Source organism: Macrosteles quadrilineatus, unplaced genomic scaffold (genome assembly GCF_028750875.1).
Source record: "Macrosteles quadrilineatus isolate MER2022 unplaced genomic scaffold, UCM_ALF_1.0 Scaffold_5__1_contigs__length_97177068, whole genome shotgun sequence".
Taxonomy (NCBI): Eukaryota; Metazoa; Arthropoda; class Insecta; order Hemiptera; family Cicadellidae; genus Macrosteles; species Macrosteles quadrilineatus.
The window spans coordinates 82,070,116-82,094,658 of NW_026542598.1; the positions used below are offsets into that span (position 1 = coordinate 82,070,116).

The 24,543-nt window shown below is 36.0% G+C and overlaps 1 protein-coding gene across 2 annotated transcripts; it reads left to right on the forward strand.

Moving 5' to 3' along the window:
- The first annotated feature begins 1,010 nt into the window (after positions 1 to 1,010).
- Positions 1,011 to 24,057, forward strand: LOC128996001 (sarcospan-like). 2 transcript variants are annotated; one of them, XM_054421106.1, is made up of 6 exons: positions 1,011 to 1,160; positions 2,346 to 2,581; positions 15,190 to 15,356; positions 15,834 to 15,929; positions 22,741 to 22,935; positions 23,789 to 24,057. In XM_054421106.1, the coding sequence occupies exons 1-6, from the start codon at positions 1,096 to 1,098 to the stop codon at positions 23,957 to 23,959; spliced, it is 930 nt and encodes a 309-aa protein (XP_054277081.1). In that variant the 5' UTR covers positions 1,011 to 1,095; the 3' UTR covers positions 23,960 to 24,057. The 2 variants fall into 2 exon arrangements, with proteins under 2 accessions (XP_054277081.1, XP_054277082.1); XM_054421107.1 differs by having other exon boundaries at positions 23,795 to 24,057.
- Positions 24,058 to 24,543: the final 486 nt, after the last annotated feature.

Here is a 24,543-nt window from a genome sequence, read left to right on the forward strand (position 1 = left end):
CTTCTTTACATTTTTAAATTTCGTGGGTTTGTTCTTTGTTACTATGGATACCATCAATAAATATTTCACTGTTAATTTCTGACAACAGCTGGAGTTCCATAACAAATTTTGTTTCCCATGTTAATCTTATGGATAAATATGAAACTTTAAAGGGCCCCAGGGCCTCACTCTCTAATTATTTCCCTAAAAAGAAAGTTTCCTGCACAACTTCACGTTACGCTCTTTCCAATGACACCAAAAACATGTCAATCGGTTCAGTAGTTTCGGAGGAGTAATTGTCACAAAAAACCTGCTTGCGTATTAAATAAGTACTAGAGGTCGTCCAGTGGTCGAAACTCGACCAAAAATACGTAATGTACTCACTTATCTATTTTCACCCCACACTGTAAATAAAACATGTGATTTGAGTTTCTTCCATTTGTTTTGGTTTTCTGTTTATATTTCGTTGTTATTTTCGTTACCAGCATGGCAACGCATAAGATCCATGTTAATATTTTCAAATTTTTAAACTCATTTTTTGTGCTTATCTTTGAGCCTATTTAAATTTATAAAGGGATTCTGCACACCTACAGGAAAATAGTTTTCTAACGGTATGCGTAGATTTTCCCTACGATGAACACGAGCTGAGAAAAAAGGTTTTAAAGAAACATGCTTGCCTATTAATATATAGATAGATAGATAAATAGATTGGAGGTTGTTTTGATCACAACACATGGTCAAAACCCACGTTTACACTAGGGTTTACGACGAAATTTTGACAACAGCTAAACAATCACCATATAAATCAACAATATCTGCAAAATCTGAAACGTGTGAACTCTGGTAAGCGGCTTGCCAAAGTACTAATGAAGCTACTGGTGTAAACATACAGCACGAAACTGGCGGCACTAATAGCCTATAGTACGGTCAAACAATGATTCCAACAATAGACAGTTGCTCAATGGAGCATTGTTGACCTCCCCCCCCCCTCTCCGAGCAGCTGATCTGTCAGTCGTGCGCTAGCGGCCGAGAAGTGAGCACCGCTACCGTGGAGTGACTTTACGTGACTCGCGGGGAATGTTTGTGAATGTGTTTGTGTGACTTACGTGACCCAGGATGAGTAAGGATTCCACTCTGGAGCGTCCCGCCAGTCTCTATGACAACTTCAGGCCTGGAGGAAGGTGTGGTTTGCTTTTGTGGGCTTTAAACTTTAAATTTTACAAGGTTTTGAGTTTGTGACAAATCTTTGTATATATTTCAAGACAAAAATGTTTCTCTTAGGAATACGTATATTTTAGGGCCACTCTAATAATAGCTCCGATTATTTGGTGTGATGATAGCAGTAAAGTATAAATTTAAACTAAACACGTTGATATTTATTTGCTATGCAATTTAACTTCGTGGTAAACATTGGTAATGTATGCAATGTAAATCGTAAACAGTAGGATTAAAAGTAAGCATGTTTTAAATTAAAGAAATTTTTAAAACAAAATTTTTCTTTTAAGGATTGTTAGTTTTTGGGATTTTCACATTTTAGGAATATCAAACCAAATCTTTTAATTTAATTAAATAAACCGTATACAGTACTGGATGTTTTTATTCCTGAAAGCAGTTTACTTTTTTTCTAAGGATGGTAAAATAATTAATGTGCTAATTCTAAGGTTTATTTTAACATTTAATACAAACGGGATAACTTAGCGTGTGTTCTAATTAAACAGTTTTCGTTGAGGTAAATGACAAACTTAACAGCCTTAATACATTAAAATATAAGTACTGCAAATACCTATCATTTTCTGAGTAAATTAGGTTAGCATGTGATGCGCTATGGGCTCGAGAGTTAATTGCACCCCTCTCCACCTACATTGCGGAAGAACATTACTCTTCCTAGCGCCTCAACAAACCCAAAATCTCTTGCGTCCCTGGGCCAGGGCTCACCGGAATCTTTTATTAAATCTGTAATACAATAAATTACTTTCTCGTCAAGCTTCTTGGGACACATGTGATTTAAATTAATATATAAATAAGAAAAACACTTATTCGACATGTAATTTGCCTCAATCGCGTTGGCTGTAATTACAAATTAAGTTACGAGAAACCACTTGTCAAGATAGTTTAATTAAAAAATATTTAAAAGCGAATCTGCAATAAATTTACCAACAAACCTTGTTTAGTCATACCATAGACAAAAAGAATTAAATATAGACTGTCAGCCGTGCTGCGGTTACCATAGGTTCTGGCGCACACCACTGGGAGCGCCGAGTAGTTAAATCGCAGCACAACTGATGATCTATATTTAATTCTTTTTGTCTATGGTCATACTAAGGATTTTAAAGTTTTAAGCCCACAAAGTAACTCGCCGTTGTCAGTCTGCACAGCAGCGGCGCCCTGTCCGTGGGTAACCTGACCACGGTGGGTGCGGGGCGCCACCACGCGCCTCTGGTGGCGCCACCCATGGACCGCCTGAAGAGCCCCTCGCAGGCAAACTGCCTCAGCACCACGGTACCTCAGAATATCGCAGCACCACCACTGTCAGGACGCCACACACCTACCAGGACCTCGCTACGTCACAGCCGCATGATCGTGCTGTCCAGGACGGGCGCAGGTATGTGACATGTAGCCTTGAAGTGACTGATTTTGGTTAAGTATTTAAAATCAACGGTGGTTGTCTAGTGTTTAGAGCGCAAGAAAATTAGTTTTTCCCATTTTTGACTCTATAAACATCAAATTTCACAATTTCTTTCCAGACCATTTTGTATAACTTAAAAAAGAAATAATTTTGTACATTGAAGCGTTATTGTGTGCCTAACGGTTACGGAGATAATTAAAAAACTTTAAATTTAAAACTCCCTTGTTATTCTTATGGTGAATAAATAAACTTTTGTATTTTGCTTATTATTGCATATATTTTAATCAAATTTGGCAGTTTTGTTTATTTCATTTTAAGCTATCAATATTTAAATAAAAAACACACCTCACCTTCCCTGTAGCAGCAAACCTATAAAGGTACTCATTAAAATAAATTTTATTTAAATAGGAAATAAATCTGGTAATTTTCACGGATTATGTTATTAGAAATCCAGCCAGGTAAAGGAAAATTCGCTTAGTCTACGGGTTTGCTGCGTCGGAGGTATTGTCTTTGTTACTGACTAATGCTATAACTGTGTGTTCAGCCGTTTTAATAGTCAAAGGTAAAAGACGTTTTATTAAACCCCTAATCAACAAGGACAGCTAGGTCCAGTTTCAAACCATAAACAAATTTACTGCCTTTCTAATGGTCAAGCCGGCACCTCCGTTCTGTTTGATACCAATACTATACCAATTCAGCAATCTACAACTTCTGACTGAGAGTTGGAGACCCACCAAACCGATGGTTTTTAGCAATGAGAAAATGATGTGACCTGAGGGTTTTGAGCCCACTTTAATTGTTGGTCTACTGGCTAAAAAAGATAAAACAAATTAGTCTCTGACTAGTTATTGAATTAGAGGACTCCCTTTTCTAAAAGCTATACCATGGCTAATTAACTGTAAAAAATCAAAGAACCGTTCATACTTTCTTCAAATAAACTGAAGCGTCACATTGTTTGAAAATACATTATATTTCGTCTGTTTCAATCAGCAGAGCAACTGTATGAAATTGAATAATTTCACGGCGATCAGATGATCGGTTGACAACACATGAAGGACGCCAATATACATTTTATATACATATATCGAATCGGAATCAACAATTAATCATCATTATTAGGAAAACTATCTCATGAGATTTCCTAAAACCAAGAATGACCTTCGACGGACTCACCAGGAAAATATCTACCGATTTCTCCGGATTGTACTTTGGTCGGATTTAGTTGGAGTTTCCTGTTGAAACCACAACACGCATAGTTATTTTGGCGATGAATCACTGTGGAACTTGTAGAGCAGGTCCGGTCTCCAAAGTTCTTACTCAGCATTGAGTCAACCAAACCACGCGAATTGTGAAAGCCTAGGTCACTAGTTTAAGATTAAAAATGTTGAATGTCACATATTAAATTGTATGTACTCGTTATATAGTAAGAGACCAAAGTTTCGGGTAATTCGCTTACACAAATCTCTACGCACCACCTCTTTGGTGTAAAACATAAAACTGATAGTACAAAGTTCATCACTTTAGTTAAGGGGCGCAGTTATTGACTATTATCGTGATTATTGTACTGAGACCAATTAAAACCGATTATTCATTCTCTAAGCAGAAGTTCATCCTAACTTCTCCAGGGCTTTGACAGTCAGTTTTTTCTTGAGCAGGTGTCTTAAAACTTTATAAGTTGTTCCTCTCACATATCATTAAATAGTTCATATCCTCAAACTACCCAGAAACAAGACCTAGATGTATCGGTTTCACGTTGTCTCCACTGGCTGTAAAAATCCTTGGTAACACGAAATATAGGAACTTAAAAGCTCTAAAAAATATGACACCCTTTGGAGTATTCACAACTCTATATTTAGGTTGCCGATTACGTGTACCCAGAAAACCCTTACGTCATTGTTGATGGTTTATGGATTATATATTCATCGCCTTCTCTGACTCGTGGTCTATACGTCTGCTCAAGGTCGCCTGGTTCTTCGTCGGAGGATTACAATTACAGGTCTAGACTCTAATGGCAGACCTCCAGACCAGCGTCGTGAGTTTTCGTAATCGGATTGAGATTGAGTTTGAGATCGTGACCAAAATAACCGAGGATTAAGATATTACTTTTTTTCTTTGGGAAAGTGGCTTAGGTTGAAACAAATCTGGAATATTCCAGATTTGGAAAATATTTAGTAGCTTCCTTTTAGCATTAAATTTACTCCTTAACAGATTTGTCTTACTTGCGGATTATGGTTGTCTATCAATTTATGTAGAAGGTGCTTTCTTATTTGGTATTTAGGTTTTGTAAATTTACGAAAATTATGTAATCATAACATACTCTACGAAACCCGATCAGAAACATCTTAGATACAATTAACCCTCCTGTTGATTTACAAGGACCACCAATAAGCATCAACTTAGTCAGCTGAGTACAAATTAAAAGGCAAGATTTGTATACCCCATCGATCTCTAGAGATCGATGGTATACCCTACTTACTAAGCTAATAGGTATATGGACTTGTATGCATTTTTATTCTACTTTACTTTCATTATTTTAACAGCTTGAACACTTGCAACTAAATTGTAAATAGAAACACATCAAAACAAGTTTCATACTTCACAATGGGATGAGACATCTACTTTCAGTATCCAAAGACAATCCTATAACCGGATGTTGAAAAACCGATAGGACAACACAAAACAGGACCAACATCACTCAGGTTTGCTACTGAAAAGAAATATTTACGTCTAAACCCAAATGTCAGTTCATCTTCCAGACGCCATAAAAGGGGTGTCACTGGCCAACATAAAACAAAGGACATAAAATCTTATAAGTTTGGGTACATAGAGTATACATGCCATCTTCCAATATAGGAACTGCTTGAATAATGTATATCATTTAATCGTTCTACTGCAAATTCTAAGAGAATTGATCACGTCTACTTAAGCTGTGATTTTGGTCAAGTCAATTGGTATTTAATCTGTCACGTCACTGCCTGTAGGAAGCTGCTTCACCATGATAATTATCTTATTACTCTGGACACACAGGGGATGTTGGGGTGTCAATAATTGGGGCTTGTTTCCGGTAGGCACTTCCTTGTCAAACAATTTAAAGTTCAATTACTGCGGTGCAGTCAAGTGTGAAAGACGGAGAAGACCTCGAACTAGAACACAGTAGAGAAGCCTGAGAAGACACAGAATATATATGTCTTTGTCTCACAGTATTTTCTGTGATAGTAAGGATTTCAGGATTGCCTAAATTGGGAATAAACAAGTTAATGTCACTGGTAAAACTATTAAACGAACAATACTATTCGATTTTACGATTGTATCCAGATTAGCTAATCATTACCTGCTTAAGGTAATCCCTTAGATTGAACTTGGCAATAAGGATATGTGGGGGTATTATAGCTGTCCATAACCTCTCAATTAAGGTTCAGAGTTAGTGTCATCATCATGCTTATTTCCAGCCTGATGGGCGCCTAAAGTAGTTGTGAAGTTTTGTTAATGATATCACCGTAAACAATGTATTTAAATTACTTTCTACATCTTATTTATTTATTTATTTGTTAACGGTTGCACCATTTTTACATGAATAATACAATGTCTTACATGCAGAAGAAGCAGAAAAGAATCACAGGCCAGTACAAAAGTAGTGAAAAAAAACTGGAAAACGAGACTTCAATAACAAGACATAAAAAGATAAGTAACAACTATGAATAACAAACTATAAATAACAAACTATGAATAACAAACTATAAGTAACAACTATAAAAAACAAACTATCTTAACAAGTTGACAAAACGAGATATTCGAAAGACAAAACCAGTGTAGAAACAATAACAATAATGCAATGCAGTATAGTATCTTATATAGTATCAAAATATTTCCTTGAATAATTACTTGTTCAAATTTTTAAACCGATGAACGAACAAGCTAATGCATTAATCAAAAACCATAATAGGTACGAAATTGAGAAGAAAATGCTCCTCAAAAAGTGATTTAGAAACTATATTCAAAATTAGACCTGTAGTATTTACTTTGTGACTTGTTCTTTTGAAACCAACTCTTCTAAAGTTCAGTGAGCTTCATGAAGAGACTCTAATGAGGCTTTGACTCAAACATGTGTACAAACACGAGCACAAGTGTTGCTATGGTGACGTCAAATATGTGTCTAACCTCAAATATGGCGTTGCAATGTTTCCAACATCTTTACAATCAAATATATGTGTGTAAGTGTGTGAGTCCTCTATGCATGATCGAAACCAATCGGATGATCCGATCGTTGTAAAACGTTCTGTTTCTGTATTTGCCTGGGAAGGTTTCCCATCATTCTCTGTCCTGATTTTGAGTGTTGCTATGTTACACGATGGTTATTTTATTTATTGGTTTCCACGGAGACGACAATAAAGTTGCAATTATAGCTTATAGCTGATTGGCACAGGCGAATTGAAATCTGATTAGACCAAGAGCAAACCATATAATGAACACCAAGGGGATTACAAAGTATTTTTATAACGTTGTGTTTTATGTGGTCCTTAGTTATTTTTATCCACTATTGACTAAACACCTACTATAGATTTATCATCTTTGGATCGATTAATGACTATTTTCATTTTTCAGGTACATTTACATCCAATAATGCTTTCATGAGTGTGTGTCTTTTCTCTTTTAAATATTGATTGTTAATTTATAACAAAGTTCACTCCATAATATTTGACCTGAAGTAACATAAAGACATTATAATTTACATTACTATCCCTTACTTTACTAGGCATTAAAAAACATCAAAACATGACTTTAGATTTTACGTCAACTTGACACATTACTTCGACCATGATTATTTTATTATGAAAGATCACTGACTAAACACATAACAACGAAAAAGCTGATGGTTTTAGCACATTGTTGTCGTCTACATTGGCTTATCTTAACAAATATTTAACTTATCATGGAATTTGCGATTCCCATCCCGACTGTGGGAATTCAACAATGGACTATTCTATACAAATTCAAGGAAACCCCAATCTGAAGAATTAGTCGGTTGCACATGTGATTTTACTCCACGTCATTATTTGTGTCCCAATTCCACCAGCTGTTTACAAACCACTAACCGCGGCCATTGTACCACATTAGCCTTGTAGATTACGTAGATAATCATGTAGTTGACCGAATGATTACAGCTGGCTGTGGCTTCAATGATATCAGGCAATGATCAAACATATGTTATCTATTGTCCTTCCGGATATGTAGCCATCTGTCACGGTTTGGAATCTGATTCATTTGACATTTTAAAGGCTCAATCTGATAGAATAATTGGTAGTTTATTATCTACACATTTGTAGATTCATCTGTGCTTTGTAAAGGTCAACCGGGTATGACTATAAAATGTAACAAACAGTTTCAACCCAGTTGTGTCTCCAATGATCAGAAAAATGTACCAAATATTGGATAAAATATCTAATTTCATTCATGTTGCTGTTCGAAAGGGTAAAATGGATTTCATTTTAGAAAAACAAACCAAGCAAAGTTATGAAATAACTGTAGCCTATAATTTTGTTTCCATGAAAACCAATCAATATTTCTATTCCGAAACTCAACCGCAGAACGTAAAACAGAAAATTGAACGATTAAACTTCAAATCAGGCACAGTAGATAGCTTTTTGAGACATTGTTGTTGGACAATACGTCAGGGTTCGGTTATATATCAATAAGACATATCAAGGAGTTACAGCTCAGTACAGTTGTGATATTGATATGGGGGACAAGGTGGTGTTGGGACAATACATGGTCATCTCAGACACACCAATACAATCACAACATCAGGTCAATGTACAACACTGATAAGACTACCACAGAGTTACAGATAAGTACAGGTGTGATATTGATATGTGGGACAAGGCAGTGTTGGGACAATACAAGGTCATCTTAGACACACCAATACAATCACAACATCAGGTCAACGTACAACACTGATAAGACTACCACAGAGTTACAGCTCAGTACAGGTGTGATATTGATATGTGGGACAAGGCAGTGTTGGGACAATACAAGGTCATCTTAGACACACCAATACAATCACAACATCAGATCAACGTACAACACTGATAAGACTGCCACAGAGTTACAGCTCAGTACAGGTGTGATATTGATATGTGGGACAAGGCAGTGTTGGGACAATACAAGGTCATCTTAGACACACCAATACAATCACAACATCAGATCAACGTACAACACTGATAAGACTGCCACAGAGTTACAGCTCAGTACAGGTGTGTTATTGATATGTGGGACAAGGTAGTGTTGGGACAATACAAGGTCATCTTAGACACACCAATACAATCACAACATCAGGTCAACGTACAACACTGATAAGACTACCACAGAGTTACAGCTCAGTACAGGTGTGATATTATTGATATGTGGGACAAGGTAGTGTTGGGACAATACAAGGTCATCTGGTACACCAATAAAATCACAACATCGGGTCATCGTACAACACTGATAAGACTGCCACAGAGTTACAGCCCAGTACAGGTGTGATATTGATATGTGGGACAAGTTAGTGTTGGGACAATACAAGGTCATATCAGACACACCAATACAATCACAACATCAGGTCAACGTACAACACTGATAAGACTGTCACAGAGTTACAGCTCAGTACAGGTGTGTTATTGATATGTGGGACAAGGTAGTGTTGGGACAATACAAGGTCATCTTAGACACACCAATACAATCACAACATCAGGTCAACGTACAACACTGATAAGACTACCACAGAGTTACAGCTCAGTACAGGTGTGATATTGATATGTGGGACAAGGTAATGATGGGACAATACAAGGTCATATCAGACACACCAATACAATCACAACATCAGGTCAACGTACAACACTGATAAGACTACCACAGAGTTACAGCTCAGTACAGGTGTGATATTGATATGTGGGACAAGGCAGTGTTGGGACAATACAAGGTCATCTCAAACACACCAATACATTCACACACCAATACATTCACAACATCAGGTCAACGTACAACACTGATAAGACTGCACCAGAGTTACAGCTCAGTATAGGGCGTGATATTGATATGTGGGACAAGGCAGTGTTGGGACAATACAAGGTCATCTCAAACACACCAATACATTCACAACATCAGGTCAACGTACAACACTGATAAGACTGCACCAGAGTTACAGCTCAGTATAGGGCGTGATATTGATATGTGGGACAAGGTGGTGTTGGGACAATACAAGGTCATCTCAAACACACCAATACAATCACAACATCAGGTTAACGTACAACACTGATAAGACTGCACCAGAGTTACAGCTCAGTATAGGGCGTGATATTGATATGTGGGACAAGGTGGTGTTGGGACAATACAAGGTCATCTCAAACACACCAATACATTCACACACCAATACATTCACAACATCAGGTCAACGTACAACACTGATAAGACTGCACCAGAGTTACAGCTCAGTATAGGGCGTGATATTGATATGTGGGACAAGGTGGTGTTGGGACAATACAAGGTCATCTCAAACACACCAATACATTCACACACCAATACATTCACAACATCAGGTCAACGTACAACACTGATAAGACTGCACCAGAGTTACAGCTCAGTATAGGGCGTGATATTGATACGTGGGACAAGGTGGTGTTGGGACAATACAAGGTCATCTTAGACACACCAATACAATCACTACATCATCTCAGACACACCCATACAATCACAACATCAGGTCAACGTACAACACTGATAAGACTAACACAGATTTACAGCTCAGTACGGTTGTGATATTGATATGTAGGACAAGGTAGTGTTGGGACAATACAAGGTCATCTCAGACACACCAATACAATCACATCAGGTCAACGTACGACACTGATAAGACTATCACAGAGTTACAGCTCAGTACAGTTGTGATATTGATATGTGGGACAAGGTGGTGTTGGGACAATACAAGGTCATCTCAGACACACCAATACAATCACAACATCAGGTCAACGTACAACACTGATAAGACTACCACAGAGTTACAGCTCAGTACAGTTGTGATATTGATATGTGGGACAAGGTAGTGTTGGGACAATACAAGGTCATCTAGCCAGCTATAATCAAACCATCTTTACTAATCAATTAAACCTGTTTAGCCGTTTCAAATCTACTTAACGATTACTCACGGGTTTGTCTTCGTTAACAATCGCTTTAAATGGTGATCTGTGTTCAAGGATGATGGATTCTCCATGGTAATTCGCTTTTCTTTTATTAACTGTGATTTTGTAGTTTTGTAGTCTCACTATAACAATGAGAATAAATGTCTGGATGTGATAACAACTCTTATGATATCATATTGGATTGAGTACATGGTATATATAATTGTAAGATACCAATAAGGATGAACCGTATAATCAACTGGGTGCTATCGTGCTGTGCAACAATTATTGTCGCCGGGGGGGTTATAGTATGGAAACAATCATGTATAACATGTCATGACTAGTTTTTGTTATTTTACTTCGTTCACAATATTTAGGTGGTTTTAGGGGAAGAAATCTATCCTATCTACTTGACCATTACCTTTTAAATAATAGCTCAAAAGCTGATTAAGTTACATACATTAAATAAAAAGTCGTGGGGGAACTCCCACTCAAACCACCTGAATATTTTGAACTAAATAACACGTAAGACTACTAAGGTTAGTTTTAGCAGTTAGGAGACAACCTAAATCTTAAAAATACGAGGGGGAGATACTTATTAGTAGGATGTATTCCAATTCACGGATAAACCATTTTTTTAACTCTGTGTCTGTCCAGGATAGGGTAGGAAGTATCTTCGCCTAGCCTGGAGTCTAGGAATCTTGGCAACCAAAGGGAGTAGATCGTTCACCTCTAGACGAAACGGAAGCTCACTCGCTGAATATAAACATATTCGCGGTCGTCTTGTTTATTTACGTAGATTTATCAACCTCGTGAATCAGCTGATGTAAATTTTGAGGTTAGTTCTGTCAGATTTTTCAAGGATATGAGGTTAATTGCTATTTGCTTCATTATTTTATCTAATTTGAAAACTTACTTTGAACTACCGTTTGCTTTTTATCTGGTAAAGAGTAGAGGATGGATTGTAAAATATAACTTAGAATGAGAATGAGATGAAACACATTTAGTTGAGATACCACACTTAATAGTAAACACGTTAAAATAGGCTTTACATTCTACAGTAGGGTGATAGTTTACTGTCAAGTCATTGATCGTACTTGGCGCATTCGACATTCTATCACGGTCTTTAAACCATCACCTTTGACTATTAATACAACAATAGTCAATGCTATCACGGATCATAAAAAAAAAACATTTAATTTTTAGATGATTCAGATCCGTTAACGGTATTCTTTTATTTATAGACCCACAATCCTAGGTTGGCGCCCCTTTTATATCCAAATTCAAACAAATCTTCCCGTGTATGGTTTGGACCTTTGTAAGTTCAATAAATAAAAACGACGGGTCACTAGAAACCTCTCCTTCAAATTACCACTGCCAATGCGGCTATTAAAATCATCTGCTTTTGCATTGCAAACGCTGTTTTTCCAACACACAATTCGGTATGCGTAGGTGGTGCTGTATATGTTGCAAACCACAAGTCTCACCCACCAATCATTAACTGGTTATGCACATTTTGGCTTTTAATCTAGAGGTGCGTCTCACACCTTAGCCCCCTCTACTTCGACTGAGAGGTTATTTAGGGAACTGTCCACTCAGCTGTTGCCAATTTTCGATCAAAGTGTTCGCGTGAACAAAGGATTCAAATTAAGTCTAGATTCTTCAAACCTTTTTTGTTTTGAACAAGAAAATTTATAGTAAAGCAACGGCAAGAAGTATATTGCAGCAGCCTGCTGATTTGCAGCAGATAAAACACACTACCCTTAGTCGTGTGTCGGCTAGTCTGTGTTTGCAGCTAAGTTTCACAGACGAAACAAAATGGAAACGCAGAGAACACAGCTGATTAACATATTCTCTCAACGCGGAATAAAGATTGCGCGGGAGTGAGTCCAGTCCGCGTCATCGAGTCCGCCCACGCTTCCGAGTAGACGAGGAAACGCTGTCATAGAGTAATAACTCTTACAGTCCTTGAGATAACATATACTACAAATAGTACAAACGCACTTTAGGTACGATAGTTGATGTGGACCAGGCAACACATACCATAGAGTAATAACTCTTACTGTTCTTTGAGATAACAGAGTACATCATGGTGGAAGGAAAATATAAAGGTGTGCTATTCCCGTCATATGCTGACGTCACCCAGATTGCAAACAAACACCTGATTGTATTGCGACATATTATAAGTATATATTTGTTTTGATTTGATTGTTATTGTTTTTGTAATTTTTCTAAATGGTTAAATTAATGGTGTTTGCAATCTGAGTGACGTCAGCATATGACGGGAATAGCACACCTATGTATTTTCCTTACACCATGAGAGTACATACACATCCCAGTGACGGCAACAGCAACGTAACAGCATAGATAAAAGGAGTATAGTCATGTCTACTCCTTTTATCTATGGTAACAGTGACCAGGGACCAGGGAATACCATAGAGTTATAACTCTTACATTGAGGTAACACAGAGTACAAACCCACTTCAGTAACGGCAACAAAGCGAACACATATAAAAGACTATAAAGTAATAACTCTTAGTCCTTTGAGATAACACAGAGTACAAAAACACTTTTAAACGAAGAAACCTGCTACGAAACGTGGACCAGGCAACTCCACTGAGCTAGAAATAAGCCATCTGTGGAGGTAGCATTGAATCGAGACGCTTTGTTATGTCGTTTTGTTACTAACTAGGGGGATCAGCTCATTGGCTCATGGCTTTATGTATACAATCCCATTCCTCTAGTTCAAATCAAATGCTCTAAGTAACGTAGGCCTACTTTATCAATCACTTCCCCTTAGTAGAAATGGCGGCCAACATATCTCGCAATCCTATCATTCAGTGATACCCCTAGTAGTGTATATCTGGCGGCCGTGCTCTAACTCGTGGGTAACACAGACCATAGAGTAAATAGCTTATAAAGTCCTTGTGTCAACACAGAGTACAAACACACCTCGGTGACGGCAGCAGTAGCATGCTAATAGGCTGTTTATTGTTAATTTCAAGGTCAGACATTCCCATTTACACTTTCAAAGTTAATGGTTTTCAGTGTTTATCTTGGAACACAGATCCGCCTCTGAGTTAAGATGAAAAAGCTAAGCTGATGAAAAAAAATAACAGAATTTTTCAGCTTTAAAGTTTTCCCGGGAATTTAGTAATCACGATTCTTCAATCTAGTCAAGATTTAATTCCTACAGAGATTTAATGAGTGGGCTCTCCAAAAAAATTTTGGAAGGAAGATAATTACTTAATTATTGTAATTGCCCTAACTGTTATCATATCATAATAAAACAATTGAAATTTAAAAGACTTACATTGTATTGTAACCTTTCTACAGTATACTATTGCCTATAAATGAAACTTTTCACTAACAATAATTAATTAATATACAGTTGTTCCTTACCTACTGTCTGGAACAGCTGTTAAATTTACTGTTTACTTATATATTGTTTACAATATTTATATTCAATTCTAGAAAGTTTTAACTTTGACTATTAATAAGTTAGAGTTCAAGTTATACTACGTTTTACAATGTAATGTTAAAGTAAATTTTCTGATCTTACCACCTCAGTTTTTATTCAATTTATTCCAAACACAACAATAATATAATAACTTCTGTTTACATTCCCCCCATATCCTCTCCATTAATTACAACCACTAATTGAAAAGGAACAACAATTTAGAAAACAGAGGGGATATGTGTGATTTGACTATACAGAGTAATTGTAACTCATTATTTGATGCAAATCTTGGAATATATTGTTAAGATATGTGATTATCTGTCATTTCAATAATTTTCCTCTATGTTTTTTTTACAGCTGTGCTGTGAGTGTAACAAGATGTCTTAATACAATTCTTTCCTAAATCATAATAATAACAGTTATTTTCTTTATACTTTACTTTATACTTTCTTATGAAATGGCGACCATACTATGTAGGTATTTTAAGCCAAGTATGAATGGAGATGAGTGTAGGATGAGTGGCGCGATCTTGTAGTCTTGTTAGTGACTAAGGCCGACATTCCTTAGACACAGCTGTTAATTAATAGCCCAAACAGCTAATGGCTACTAAGGGACCTACAGTTTATAGTGGAATCCGAACCACATTTTTCCTTGGTATATACGAATTGGTCTAATTATCAGGATAGTACTGCGGATAGTCGTAGTACTCACTAGTGCGGACGTTAATCCACACCAGGGAGTATCCCATCCACAGTGCATGCCTATAAATATCCACAATCCCTGACCTCCAAGTAGCTGGATTACAGGACGACGCCACCCGTTTCAACATATATATGGGAGAGAGTGGATACTTAAATACTTTTTCAATGAAATGGCTATGGCTGAGTACATAACTAAAATGCTTACACGCACAACCATTCCACTTTATTTCGTTGACCAACATCACCCTCTCAAGTTGACTCTTGTTGCAGTGCCCAGGAAGTACCTGCCCCATGTGTTGTACCATCACAAGCTGGCCAAGAGTCTGGTGGGACTGCAGACTCTGATTGGTGCAGCTGTCATTACAGTGGCCTCCTGGATATACATGTACACACCCAGTCTCAGCTTCCGGGATATACCCTTCTGGAGTGGCATTCCTGTAAGTTTCATGATGGTATGACTTCTGGACCATTTGAGTTAAAACTAAGATAGGTTTAGATTACCCGATTGCTGTCAAAACGATCCTTGGTAGTTTACAACTTCAAATGTTTTGTGCTGCGGATGGAGCACATCATCAGGTCGGAATGTCTTAATGACCCCTCATGTGGGGCTCTGCAGGAAATTGAAATAAAACTGAAAATAGACTAAAGGTAATAATTTAATAATGAAAATAACTGAAAATGTAAGGCTCCTTCAGACATTCTAAAAGGCGTTGTCTCTCCATCAGCCAGAAGACAACACCACAGTCCACAGATTGGTGGTTTGGTGGTTTATAATCCCTCAAAGTAATCCAAAGCATACCCAATAGCCGCTTTGCTATTGAGATGTGACAAACATCTGGTATGTGATCATAATTGGTAGATTTTTTATGCTGAATATTTGAGTTACCTATTCAACAATTCTATGTTTTCCGCAGCTCCTGTTATCGGGGATTCTTGGGCTGTTGTTGCTATGTTGCTGTCACAAAGACTACCCTGGCTACCCATTTTCCTGTTGTCTCTTCAGTTTTAAGGTAAGGTCAAATGGTGTAAGTGTAACCACCAAACCCTTTTTTAAATTCCTCTTACGAAAGACATTTCAGCAAATATATTTGTGAAGAAGGGGTGGATACATTACCACTTCACCTAGGAATTAATAGAGGCAGTGTTGAGTATGACTCCTTTCTACTTCTACACTCATCCTTCCTTCACTCATTTCCTATCCTATATTCTAAAGCGTGAGTACGGACAAACTTTTTCTTTCGTCCGACTTGGACGGTCCGAGGATCGTTGATTTTTTTGTCTAATATAGGGTATTTGACCATTGGTCACGAGAAATCGATTTGAGTTGGTCACAAGGCTGGGAAAAATTCAGTTTCCGTCCTATTTTTGTCGATGAAGTTAACAAAACAGCTGATACAGGTTATTTTTATTGTCATAATTTGATTTGACGTATATGTAGTAAGTTTGTACCTGTTTGGACTAAACGTTTGAAAGAATAGTTATATTTAGTTTGGTTTATTAGATACACTAGTAGTGTGTACCTGTTGCTCGAATTCGAGCAATCGTGAAGTATCATAGGCGTTATCTTCAAACGAATAACAGTAATAATTTCTGATGACTTAAAAGATTCGACTCTAAAGATTATGGAAAATACTCAAGATGTAGGGGCCTACATAACAGATTGATATAATCAACATTTCTTGTAATTATTTTATCATTTTTCAAAAGTTGATCTTGTTTTTTTATGTTTTTTTTCAAAAATCTCTTACTCATAGAAGCATTAGGTTGTCCATAATAACAATTATAAAAAAAAAACATTATTTCTATTTCTTCTACTTAGTGGTGTTCTATGACTTTCCTATGTTTCCATGATTTGCAAATCGGCTCTCTCAATGATTGCTCAAGAAATGCAGCACAGTGTTAATTCGGTATTCTTTTTAGCATATCAAATTGTCCAGGCTTTCTATCGCTTTTACCATTGTAAAATATTTGCACCAACCCAAATTCAAAAATAGTAAATATTTCATTTCAACCAAGTCAGTAAAGGTTTGCAGCACACGTTTAAATCGCAACTAAAATATTAACAGCAATTAAATTGTCCAGCTGATCATATTGTAAACAAATTTGTTCTTCATAAGGATAGTATTGGAACTTAAAAGCCACTGGGGCAGCGCCCAAGGGACTTTTTCAAAAATGTAAGGTCAGTTTGCAAATCTACACACCTAGAAAAACATTTTGGTATATGATATGTGGAGTTAAATCTTAAACAAAAAAGCCTTATTGTTCACAAAGTTTCATGTAGCGTATTAATAATATAGATAGATAATATAGATTAGTGTTAAATGATTTCTAGGTTAATTTTCAAGGTTAAGAATGAAACATTTAAAAGACCTCTGAAGTGAAAATATATACAGAAACTGCGAGGGAGAGAGAAGCTACAATCGATCGTCGGGAAACAAATTTTTCAACAATCGGTCGTCTACAACCGATCCAGTTCCAGCTAGCTCATAAATCTTACCAAACGTCTCAGAACCTCGATCAAATCAAAAAATGAAAGTAGAGAATTAATTTCATATCCTTTGGCTGGGCACAATGATGAACAACGGGCTGATCATCTTTAGCAGGAACGTTGTCAAATCACTGCTCGACATTTGAATTAATGTCAGCGCACTCCAATCCTTTTCCTTTATGAAGTCGCCATGTCAGCAGATGAGAGATATTCTTGAAGAAGCATGTGACAACCAAATTTCAAGTGCACAGTTAGAATATCTGAAATACCTTGCTATCCTAAGGTAAGCACCTTGAAAGCAAAAGCTCCAAAAGTGAACCACATGTCAGTGTAGGAAGTAGTAGTCCTGTTACTATCAACAACCTGTTAAATTCTAGTATTAATAGTAATTTTTTAGTAATAAGTTAGACAACCATCACAATAAACCATCACATGATATTGATAAAACTAAGATAAATGAATTCAGTATTTTTCACCAAAATATAAGGGGTTTTAAATCAAATGTTGATTCATTAGAGATAACATTAGCTGAAATAGATCCAAATGTAGTCGTGTTGAGTGAGCACAAACTGACTCAAACATTCATAGAGAGAATTAATATTAAAGGGTACAACCTAAGTGCACATTTTGCTCGCAGTAACAGCCGTGGTGGGGGGGTAATCGTTTTATCAAAAACTTTTATTAAATCAAAAGAAATCATTTTAGAAGAAATAAATCATCTATTATCTGAAACAACATTTGAATGTTGTTTAGTAGAATTTCAAAAGATACTACCGCCCAAAAAATCTAAATTTTTGTTAGTTGGCCTATATAGAAATCCTATTAAAAAAACTGAAGTAGAATTTATTGATAAAATAAATATTTTGTTGGGAATACTTTCTCAAAAATACCAACACATAGTATTAATGGGTGATATAAATATCAACATGATGAATTTTGAGGATGGTAATAGAAATAAACTTAACAATGTTGTTCTTGCCAATGGTTTCCAGTCAGTTGTTAATTTTCCCACAAGAATTACTAACTGAAACAACAAAAAGCACCATAGATAATATTTTTACTAATATAAATAATGCCTATTTCGATGTAATTGGTTTCAATACTCAGCTGTCAGACCATGATGGTCAACTCTTTGTAATAAATAGTAAAAATGATAGTCCTGATAATGCTGTATATCTTGAATATTCTAGGAACTTTAGCACTGCAAATATAGATCACTTTATTGAAGTTCTTAGCCTTGAAACTTGGCTTAATGTATTTTTTGCTCCAGTTGAGTCAAAGTATGATGTATTTCACCAAACTTGTATGTATTATTTTGAGTTGTGTTTTCCTAAGAAATTATGTAGAAAATATAGACATAGAAGCAGGTGGTTTACTGAAGAGCTAAAGATTGAAAAACAATCAATTATTGAGTTTGCTAACAATGCTAGAATGTTAAAAAGCAAAACCATGTACAAACAACTAAGACAGAAGAATAAAATGTTTAGAAATAAGGTTACTTACTTACTTACTTACTGCTGTGGCCACTGGTACCCTAGATGGTACTTGGCCTCCCCAACACACTGCCTCCATAGGTCTCTGCTTCTTGCATCTTCCTTCCTTCTCCCTAGCTTCCTCAGGTCTTTCTCCACTTGGTCGAACCATCTAAGTTTCGGTCTTCCAAGGGGTCTTCTACCTTCTGGGTTATTCCTCAAGATGTTCTTTGATAGGGAGTTGTCATCTTTTCTTAGAATATGCCCTGCCCATCTCAGTCTTCTGCTCCGTACCTCAGCGACAATATCCGGATCCTTAAATAATTCTCTAAGTTCCCAATTATGTCTCGATCTCCATTGTCCATCCTCAAAAATCGGTCCGTACACTTTCCTCAAAATCTTGTTCTCAAATACAATAGCTTTCCTTTCTGATTTCTTGCTTAAGATCCAATTTTCTGAACCATACAGGAGAACTGGTCTGATGATTGTCTTATAAATCCTGAGTTTGGTGGTGTGGGATATTATTTTTGAAGTCAGTAACTTGTGACAGGCCGAAAAGCTTTTTTGTGCTAGGTTTAATCTATTTTGAATTTCTAGCTCTTCATCATTATCACTGGTGAGGATGACTCCCAAATACTTGAAATTTGTTACTTTTTTAAATTTATACTTTTCAATTTCAATGTAGTTGTTATTTTGGTATCTTGGTTGGTCATCATCTTGTTTTCTTCCACATGTCATAAACTTGGTTTTCTCTTCATTTATGTATAGCCCCATTTTTCTTGTATGTTCAATAAGCATTTTTGTTACATCTTTCATTTCTTCTATATTATGTGTAATTAATACTATGTCATCTGCACTATCTTAATCCCTACTTCTGTTTTTCTTATCTCCTGAAGAGCTGTTTCTATGGCTAAATTGAACAGCAATGGAGATACCCCGTCTCCCTGCCTCACACCCGTGTTCACCTCAAAGTCTTCCGATACGTCTCCATTTACTCTAACTTTGCACTTAGAACCTAAAACACTCAATTTTGCTAGTTCTATAAGTTTTCTTGGTATAGAAATAAGGTTACAGCTGCAAAAAAACTATATTATCAAAATAAAATAAACAACTCAAGTAACATGAACAAAACCAGCTGGCAAATTATTAACTCTGAAGTCGGTAAGGCAAAAGCAGATAACCACATTACTAGTGTTCATATTAACAATCAATGTTGTTCAGACCCTTATGTTATATGTAATTCATTTAACAATTATTTTACTGATTTGGTTGACACAAACATTGTTCCTAATTTGGATTCACTTGTTGGGGATGTAAAGGACAGTGTAAAAGTAGTTGAGTCAGATTATATAATTCCAGGTTTTCATTGTATACCTGTTGATGAGAAAGAGATAGACGAAATAATAAGTCATCTTAAAAACTCATTTAGCACCGGCTATGATGAGGTCCCTGTGGTGCTCATCAAAAAAGCAAAATTACCCCTCAGAAAACCTATAGCTCATTTAGTAAATTCTTCCTTTGTATCAGGCATTTTTCCTAATAAACTAAAAATTTCTAAATTAATTCCACTATTCAAAAAAGGAGATAGATATGAATTATCAAACTACCGTCCAATTGCTCTGCTTCCGGCCATGTCCAAAATATTTGAGAAAGCCATGTACAACCGTTTATATAGCTTCCTGGAAAGTAATCACCTTTTTGAGGACTGTCAACATGGATTTCGAAGTGGTAGATCAGTTGTGACAGCTGCTACAGAGTTTTTAGAGTCAGTTATTGATTGTTTAGATGCAAAACAAAAGGCTCTTGGCATTTTCATGGATTTAACCAAGGCATTTGACTCTATAAACCACAATCTACTTTTAAATAAATTGTCAAGCATCGGAGTAAAAAATAAATCTCTTCAATGGCTAGAATCATACATTTGTAATAGAAAACAATTTGTAGAAACTATCCAATTCAATAATCAAATGAAAATTACTCACAAGTCAAAAATTAGAACTATTAAACATGATGTACCACAGGGATCCATCTTGGGTCCCCTTCTATTCATTTGCTATGTTACAAACCTACCAGGGCTGACTAAATCTAGCAAACTTTACCTTTATGCAGACGATGTAAATCTTACAGTTACCGCTAATTCTGAAGAGGAAATTGAAAAGACAGCTAATGCTAATCTAGATATACTTTCAAATTTTTTCCAAAACAATCAGTTACTTTTGAATCCAGATAAAACAAAGTTCATAAATTTTGAGACCCGTCAGACAAGACTTTCAATTAATCCTTCACTAGAAATTAATCAGAAACCTATTGAAGAATTAGAAAATATTAGATTCTTAGGATTTGAAATTGACAAAAATTTAACTTGGAATTCTCACGCAAACAAAGTAATAAAAAAAACTGTATCTGGTCTATTTGCATTAACTAGATTAAAAAAATCTTCTTGATCAAGTAACATTAAAATCAATATACTTTTCGTACATACATTCTGTTATTTCTTTTGGAATATCTCTGTATGGCGCTACATCTATCAATAACTTAGAAACAATCCTAAAATTACAAAAACGAGCTATAAGAATTATTTTGGACCTTGACTCGAGAACTTCAAAAGAGCATTTTAGATCATTAAAAATAATGACAGTATATGGATTGTACATCTATGAAACAGTTCTATATGTTAAAAACAGATTTTCTCAATTGGCGTTAACTGGTGAACACCACCACTACAATACCAGAAACAAAACCAACATTGCTCTAAACCGCCACAGATTAGAACTTTACAGTAAAAAACCAAGTTATACCGGCTCCAAATTTTACAACAAAATTCCAAATGAAATTAAATCGGCAAAAAGCATGGTCGAATTTAAGAGGGGTCTTAAAACATTTCTCATCAACAAGGTATTGTATTCCCTTGATGAACTTTAAATTTTTTAGAGGGAGCATTCATTTGTAATTTGTATAAACTTATGTTAGATTTTAAGAACTTTGTATCCATAGAATATAACATTGTAATATAAAAACATTTAAGAGAATGACACTATTCATGTACTTTGTGCTTCAATGAATAAAGAAATATTGAATTGAATTGATTGAATCCTAGCTCCACTTTATGAATTTTGTTCACATGCCACAAATCACCTTATATTGAAGCAAGTCCCATGTTAAAAATACAATTCAGCGCCATCAGTTTCTTATCAGTCTAGCATTTGCAATGATTATACACAAGAGCCAAGATCAAACTATGCAATTTGTCGGTGTGATCCTGCTCACCTTCATGAAAATTATAGTTATAAAATTATAGAAACATTATGGTAGAAACAAATTATGGTTTACATGACAAATGGCTTTCTCTAGGGTTAAGAACCAAACCTTGAAAGTGGTTTTACTACTATTAAATCCTACAAATAACCTACAATGTAGTATGGAAAGAATACATAAATAATCATTCAAATGCTCCTCTGATCCCATCATACGACAACCCAATCGATATGGAAGTTGAAATGTAAAACATTATATGGATTGCAATGTATTAATAAAGGTTTTTAAATTGTTTTATTGGAATCACCAACAAATGTGTTAACATTATTTACATAATAAATATTAACTTGTTAAGCCAATTAACTTATCTGATAAATGTAAATCAAATCCGAGCAAAATTTGGTCTCCCGGTACTTTGGGTTAAAATATGCACATAGCGTTCCCATCTCAAATAAATATGAAAGTTCATACCCCCACAAACAAACACCATTCAAGTTTTTCAAGTGTTAAAGGTATTTTTATTGTCACCTTGTCCAAAGTGTTCACCCTAGATGCAAGTTTACTGCTATAATGTAGTATGATTCATGAATATTCCAATATTTTCAGGTAGTCAGCGTGACAGTGTCAGCCCTGGCAGCAATCGGCTGTTTTTGCGCAGCAACGTTTGCGTTAATACATCTGCTCTCCCTGCAGCGCATGACTTGTGAACCAGCCGACTCTTTGACATCCATCTGTGTCTGTCGAACAAACAACACAAACTACGTGGACGAACGACTCTACCCGGACCTTTCCTGTCCTAAGGTAATATTATTGTCCTTTTCTGGCTATGTTGTTCTGGCTATGTAGGCATCAGGTATGTGGATGGTGAGAAAGCAGAGATCCATCATTGGTTGGAATTGTACTGGTATTAAGTACAAATTGGGAAAAAGAATGTAGCAATATTCTTGAAAAATTGTTCTAAAAAAATCCGTAATTACTATAATATTTAGTCCTCCTACTATTTACATACCCTATTTTAAACTTGATTTTCCTTGCGCTCCATGTCTGAGCCCTAGAACAATTCTCTTGAGTTCTTGATTTTTTTCTTATTCTCCTTTATTCTTCATCTTTGACAGCTCCATATATTGCTCATGGTATTTGATCTCAAAAGTTATTCATTTATTGTTTTGTTACCTTCTTACTACTAATTTTTCATACTTCCGAGCCATAAAGGGCGGCTGGTCTATAATAGTGTTTAAAACGACTTCTTTAGTTGACCAATAGTAATCAGAAGGTTGCCGATTGACCTTGAAAAGGTCTGAAGCTTTTTTATGGCTCAAAACTGAAACAGTCTGTCCTAACTGTTGGGCTTTAAACAAAATGCTAATGGCTAATGGCCAGCTGATCTTAGTCAGTGGTCAGTCGCAAAGCTACACAGGTCCACTCTTACCTCACCCTGCAGGCATATTCAGCTTAAAACATGTAGGCTACAAAAAGTATGTCTACATTTTTTGTAGAGTGATTAAATTTTAAAAGAACCACTTGGTCTTGAATAGAAACATAACAGTTGTTCTACAGTATACTCAACAGCCCTTCACTTACTTAAGCTTTAAAAAATGTCCCTTTGTGTGTAGGGATTGTATGTATATAGATATAATCGAATACACTGTTGCAGGTACAGAATATTCTGACATTCCTACTGACTACCTCTGCTTCGTTCAACCTTGTTGGCGGTGTGATAGCCACTTGGTACCTCTATCTTCACTGGAGCAGTCGTTATTCTTACGTCTACTCGCAAGTTCGCACCAACGAGCACCGGCCAATGGTCATCTCAAACAAACTATAAACTCGACTACAAAGACTGATAATTTTAATTTGTAAATAATGTACAATAACATAGTTTTTAGTTTTAAGTTTGCTAAAGATAATAGGAAACCAATTTTATAAGAGTTGACTTTCTTACCCTTCCCTTTCCTAGTGATTTTATACCTCAAAGCAGCATATGTGGGTTAACAATACCATTTACTTTTTGAAGGTAGACCAATTGATTTTAAGCAAGGTTATATGTTTGATCCATGGTAGTATATTACCATTAAACTAATTTGTGACAAGTTTCTAAGAGATTTACCTTTTTTTTTTTGGATAGGTGCGAAAATTCATTAATGCACACAGGTGGCTAGCCTTTAATGTGGGACCCCTACATGTTTAAGGCCCATAGAAGAATACCCACTAAAAACCACCGTTATTCTTCGGACACTAGCCTGCGAACACTTGTCACACTTCATCAAAACTAGGACGAGTTTGCCTTTGCCCGAAGGGCTTAATCTGTTTCTAGACGTTCATTTCTTACACGATCTAGACCATCATCCAATCTAGATCGTTCTTTTTCACTTGAAGGATATTCCGAACAAAGTGTGACCAGCAGTCCCA